At 65.0% G+C, this 5,372-nt stretch overlaps 3 protein-coding genes across 3 annotated transcripts in view; 2 read left to right on the top strand and 1 right to left on the bottom strand.

The window, feature by feature from the left end:
- Window position 1: 1 nt before the first annotated feature.
- Window positions 2–3,329, top strand: TMEM115 (transmembrane protein 115; the record flags this gene model as incomplete). The annotated part of the gene is made up of 2 exons (XM_009278505.1): window positions 2–819; window positions 2,065–3,329. Coding segments are annotated over 2 exons (1,017 nt in total), but the record flags the coding sequence as incomplete, so codon positions are not given.
- A 237-nt stretch (window positions 3,330–3,566) lies between these two features.
- LOC103898269 (cytochrome b561 domain-containing protein 2) lies at window positions 3,567–5,343 on the bottom strand. Its single transcript, XM_009278504.1, has 2 exons — window positions 5,257–5,343; window positions 3,567–5,136 (listed from the first exon to the last, which is right to left on the bottom strand). Exons 1-2 carry the CDS (start codon window positions 5,341–5,343, stop codon window positions 4,633–4,635), a joined length of 591 nt encoding a protein of 196 aa, XP_009276779.1. The 3' UTR covers window positions 3,567–4,632.
- NPRL2 (NPR2-like, GATOR1 complex subunit) overlaps window positions 5,342–5,372 on the top strand; it is a 4,562-nt gene continuing 4,531 nt past the window's right edge. The window contains exon 1 of the mRNA XM_009278503.2: window positions 5,342–5,368. Coding sequence (XP_009276778.1) covers window positions 5,342–5,368 — 27 coding nt within the window. The remainder of the gene's footprint in view (window positions 5,369–5,372) is intronic.

Genomic DNA, 5,372 nt, shown 5'->3' with positions numbered 1-5,372 from the left:
GGCGGCGCTGGCCGGCACCAGCGTGGTGGTGAAGTCGCTGAGCGCCGCCGTCCTCCTCCTCTACCTGCTCTCCTTCGGCCTGGACACGGCCTACGGCCTGGGGGTGACCCCCGGCTACCTCCTGCCCCCCAACTTCTGGGTCTGGACGCTGCTGACTCACGGGCCCCCTGGGGCCTGGCGGCCAGCCTGGCCCGCGGCCAGCGTGGCCACGCTGGGGGCGGCCGGCCGGCTGCTGGAGCCCCTCTGGGGCGCCCTGGAGCTGCTGGTCTTCTTCGCGGTGGTGAACGTCTCGGTGGGGCTCCTGGGGGCCCTCGCCTACTTCCTCACCTATGTGGCCTCCTTCCACCTCGCCTACCTGTTCACCATCCGCATCCACGGCGGGCTGGGCTTCCTCGGGGGAGTCTTGGTGGCCCTCAAGCAGACGATGGGGGACAGCACCGTCCTGAAGGTGCCCCAGGTCAGAATGAAGGCAGTCCCCATGCTCCTGCTCCTTCTCCTGGCTCTGCTGCGGCTCGCCGCCCTCGTCGAGAGCAATATACTGGCCTCGTACGGCTTCGGGCTCCTCTCCAGCTGGGTCTATCTCCGTTTCTACCAGCGGCACAGTAGAGGCCGGGGAGACATGTCCGACCACTTCGCCTTTGCCACTTTCTTCCCCGAGATTTTGCAGCCCGTGGTGGGTCTGGTGGCCAACCTGGTGCACAGCATCCTGGTGAAGGTGAAGGTCTGCCGCAAGACGGTCAAACGCTACGACGTGGGCGCCCCGTCGTCCATCACCATCAGCCTGCCGGGGACGGACCCGCAGGATGCCGAGAGGAGAAGGTACCGCTCGCCCTGCTTTCGCGGGGATCGTGTTTATGGGCAGCGAGGGTCGGGTTTAAAATCCAAATGAGGAGGAGCGGGGAGATTTGGGTGCAGGGTGCTAAGGGGGGGGCCTTCTGCAGGGGGTCTGCTGGGGGCCACCCTCCCTACCGCAGAGGTGGTGGGGAGCATTTCGGGGGGCTGGTGGAACGTTGTCCTGCTCTTTAAACACGGAGCGGCGGTGGAAGTGCAGGGGAGGAGGAGATCCATCCTGGGGAAGGGGCAGGCAGGTTTTGGGGTCAGGAGTCCCTATAGAAGGGGGACGGCAGCTGTCCCGTGGGGGGTCTGGTGGACAAGCTGGTGCACAGCATCCTGGTGAAGGTGAAGGTCTGCCGCAAGACGGTCAAACGCTACGACGTGGGCGCCCCGTCGTCCATCACCATCAGCCTGCCGGGGACGGACCCGCAGGATGCCGAGAGGAGAAGGTACCGCTCGCCCTGCTTTCGCGGGGATCGTGTTTATGGGCAGCAAGGGTCGGGTTTAAAATCCAAATGAGGAGGAGCGGGGAGATTTGGGTGCAGGGTGCTAAGGGGGGGGCCTTCTGCAGGGGGTCTGCTGGGGGCCACCCTCCCTACCGCAGAGGTGGTGGGGAGCATTTCGGGGGGCTGGTGGAACGTTGTCCTGCTCTTTAAACACTCAGCGGCGGTGGAAGTGCAGGGGAGGAACGAGGAGATCCTGGGGAAGGGGCAGGCAGGTTTTGGGGTCAGGAGTCCCTATAGAAGGGGGACGGCAGCTGCCTGGGGAGGTGCCAGCCCCCTGCTCGCAGCAGCCCCGCACCCGTCATTGTGGCGTGGGGGAAGGCGCTGAGTCGGCCACATGCCCCGGCCCTCCCGCACTCCCGGTGTTGGCCTTCCTGAGCCCCGGCAGGAAGGTTTGGACAAGGCATTGGCATTGGCGCTCCGCTTTCCCCTGCCCCGTTTTATGCCTTTCTTCCCCCGTTCCTTGAGCGGCCTGTGTGCTGTCTGACAGCCTCTGAGCGCACCACGTGGCACGAGAACTCTGCGTATGTAGTCTAGGAGCCTGAGTGGGTTTCTGCGGGGCAGTCCCAGGCGCTCTGAGTTGTCTCTAGCACCGCTGAATCCATCCTCTCCTGCCGGGAAGAAGCCAGGGGATGGCCTTGCACACTGCCCCATGGGGCAGAGCCATTAACCCCTGCCCTGCCCGTTGGACCTGGGGTTAACCTGCCCGTCCGCCCTTGCCCCGCAGGCAGCTGGCCCTGAAGGCCCTGAACGAGCGGCTGAAGCGTGTGGAGGACCAGTCGGCCTGGCCTAGCATGGAGGATGACGAGGAGGAGGCGGGGGCGAAGGCCGACAGCCCACTGCTGCCCGACCCCAGTGCGGCCGGGAAGGGCGCCGGCCAGGAGTCCAGCCTCATCACCTTCCAGGATGCCCCGTCCCAGCTGTGACCGGCCGACACACCGCCCCCCTTCCCCGCCCCATCTCCGTCGGAGAGCTGCTAACCCCCCTCGTGTTCCCCCCACGCAGCCGGGACGCTCAGCGGGGCGCGGGGACTCCTCCCGCGGCAGAGGCGGGGGGGCTACCTCATTCCAACGCTTCGTCGCTGCTCGCGGCCAGCACTGGGCGCCCAGGATGACGACGCTGCCGCCACCACAAGGACGGGGGTTCCTCGAGCAGCTCCCCTCGGCACAAGGTGGGCTGTGGATGTTGGCACTGGCAGCGGGGGATGTTCCGGCGTGGGGACGTGGGGCTGATCCAGCCTCAGGTGTGCCCCACGCGTGGCGGGCCAGCTCCCTGCCCCGAGGCTGCTGTGCTTGCCCATGCAGGAATGAAGTCAGCAGCGCTTCCTCGCTTCTCCTCTGCTCCAGGGGTTGTCCAGAGCGCTCAACACTTATTTCCTGCTTTCTGAAGGTAGTTTTGTCCCTAACCAAGGGAACGGGAAGGCTGGTGGGTTTCTTTTCTGAATCCCTTTCCCGTGGGGAGCCTCTCCCCACCCCGGCAGGAGCTCGCCGTGACCGGTGAGAGGTTTGCCAGGCAGGGGGACAGGCTGCTGGGCAGGAGGGGGCTGCCCAGCCCCACAGGGTGGTGGTCCGGCACTGCCAGCTCCGGGCTTTGCTTGTGGGGGGTTCTCTCCTCCTCCCTCTCCCACCCCCGAAGCCAGTCCTGCGAGGAGCCGGTGCCCTCAGCCGCTTCCCGGCTAATCCGTTTGTCAGATTACACTAGAAGCTGGAATTAATTTTTACGGTGGGGCTCTTGCTGCTTCCTCCAGCAGCAGGTTTTCTTTCTTGTGGGCTCCCCCTTCTTTTTCCCTCCCTCTGTGTTGATGGGCTTTTTTCTTTCTGGATGGAGAGGATGCTCCCTGCGACAGCCTCCTCACAGCTCCTGATCCCCCGGGCAGTCCACAGCCCAGGATGCGGATCGATGGTGTCGTGATTATTTTTTTAAAGGACCACACGAGAAGGTTTTGTCAACTGGGAAAAACACAGATGTTTCGGTATCAATAAAGAGTTCTTCGAAAGAGTCGGCTCCCGCGGCAGAGCGTGGGCAGGGCAGGGGGCCGGGCACAGAGCAGCCCCCGGGGGTTCTTGCGCAGGAGCCTGGGGAGGGGTTTTTTTCCCGGGTACTCCCAGCAGGTTGGGAGAGACCCTTTGCAAGCAGGAGGGGGTGGGAAGTCTGCAGGGGGGGGGATGTCTGCCCGTACCCCAGAAGCCCCCCCGGGCAGTAAAGAGGGCTTGTCGCACTGTAGCTGCCTGAAATCTTTATTGAATAAAAGCTCTGGATACAGAGGAATTTCCCAGCCCGGGAGCCGCTCCCAGCTCTCCAGCCCTGCTGAGAGCAGGGTACGTGCCGAGGAGGGGCGGTGGGGCCGCTGCAGCAGACGGAGCCTTGCAGCGCCCAGCTGCCCCGATGGCAGGCGAGCTGGAAGGAAGGCTGTTGCGCCGGCGAGGAGGTTGCCTTCTGCCTTCCTGAGGGCTGTTTCGCAGGCTGGCTCAAGGGCTCGTCCCGAGCCCTGCTCCCCCCCATGCTCGCACTGTTCCCTGTGCCCCTCAGAGGGACAAAACACCTTTGCAGGCTGCCGGTTTGCATCTCGGCTTGATAATTTGCTCTGTAAAATGACCCCCACATCCCGCCAGGCTGAACCTTCGCTGTCCCAGCCTGCAGGAAGGATTTGTGCATGGCAACGCGTGCCCGGATCCGCGGCCGTCGGGCAGGGCTGATCACACCAGTCCCGGAGAGCCCCCGGGTCCCTGCGTGGGGCCGCACCATGGGGACGGATGCCTTGGGCGCTGCCACCCCGCTTCAGGTGGGCTGAAGCCACAACCGTGCCCTGCACTTTCACTGGCCAAGCTGCCTTCGTGGCAGGAGAGGCAGCGTGGTGCCTGCTGCAGCCTCCCAGGCGAGTGGGGACTCCCTGCCCTCCTCACCAGGAATACGACAGCTCCTGTCCTGCCTGCTCCAAAGCAGCCCTGGGTGGCAAGGGAAGGGGATAAGGACCAGGAATCCTGAGTGGATCCTCCGGTTCCCAACACTGAGCACCCAAGCTGCCGCAGGGAGCAGCAGCGTTACCTGTGCTGGGAAACGTCCCCACCGAGGCAGGCATGAGATAGGCAACTCCTGCCCGCTCGGTGTCACACACATCATAGCTGCTCCCCAGGGATGAGACGCTATGGACAATCCAGGACTAACGAGAGACGAGTAGGCAGAAATCTAGTACTGAGGAGAGCCTGTGCAAGCAGGGGACCCCCATGGGGGGCTGCGGGGGGGAGCCCCGGCCTTGCTGGCTCACCCAGGGGGAGTTCAGATCCACACCGAGCCCTCAGTGCTGGCTCCGCTTGCGGTACAGGTAGGCGTTGCTCACCTGGTTCATGATAACCAGGCTGGTGAGAAGGGGACACAGCATGGTGAGGTACCAGGAGACGCTGGTCACCGATGCGGTGAACCACAGGGAGCACATGCCCAGCATCAGGCTGGCACAGCCCAGCAGGTAGCCCACCAGCCCCGAGGTCGCGTGGTACAGCTTGAGCTTGGCCAGCGTCCAGTTCTTCATCAGCTTGGGGTAGAGCAGGAGCACCCCCCCTGCGCACTGCCCGCTGGCATACAGCACGGTCAGCAGCCCCGTCAGGCCATGCCAGGTCACGAAGTGGGCCTTGCCGTTCAGGTGCTTGTTGTAGGTGATGATGCCCAGCCCCAGGAGGGCGCAGAGGAGGGCGAGCAGCTGGAGGGCCCAGTGCACCCGCACTTTGACTTTGCGGGAGAAGGAGCGGAGCAACGAGGTCTCCGGGGAGAATATCAGCAGGGCTTCCGTCATCAGGAACGAGAACTGGGAGAGAGAGGGCAGGGGGATTGGCACCGGCCGCCCCCGCACCTCTGCCACGGCCGGGGGCAGAACCGGGGGCAGCCCCGGCAGCCGGTCCCCGTCTTCCGGGGCTCAGCCTCCCACCGCCCACGGAAAGCAGAGGGGCCTTATCCTCTGCGCCGGGCGCGCTCCGCCAGCAGGACCCTTCCTCTCCCCGACGGGGGTGCCCATGGCGGGGGGGCAGCACGGGGAGGCGGCCG

This window comes from Aptenodytes forsteri, unplaced genomic scaffold (genome assembly GCF_000699145.1).
Source record: "Aptenodytes forsteri isolate BGI_AS27 unplaced genomic scaffold, ASM69914v1 Scaffold578, whole genome shotgun sequence".
Classification (NCBI taxonomy): Eukaryota; Metazoa; Chordata; class Aves; order Sphenisciformes; family Spheniscidae; genus Aptenodytes; species Aptenodytes forsteri.
Note: the sequence above shows the minus strand (reverse complement) of the source record. Positions and strands in the feature narration are given on the sequence as shown.

Bases quoted from the DNA above. Each gene is read 5' to 3' on its own strand.
- LOC103898269 (XM_009278504.1), bottom strand. From the start codon at position 5,343: ATGGGCACCCCCGTCGGGGAGAGGAAGGGTCCTGCTGGCGGAGCGCGC. The intron at 5,137-5,256 runs GTGGGAGGCTGA...TCTCTCTCCCAG, and splicing joins CCCTCTGCTTTCCGTGGGCG to TTCTCGTTCCTGATGACGGA.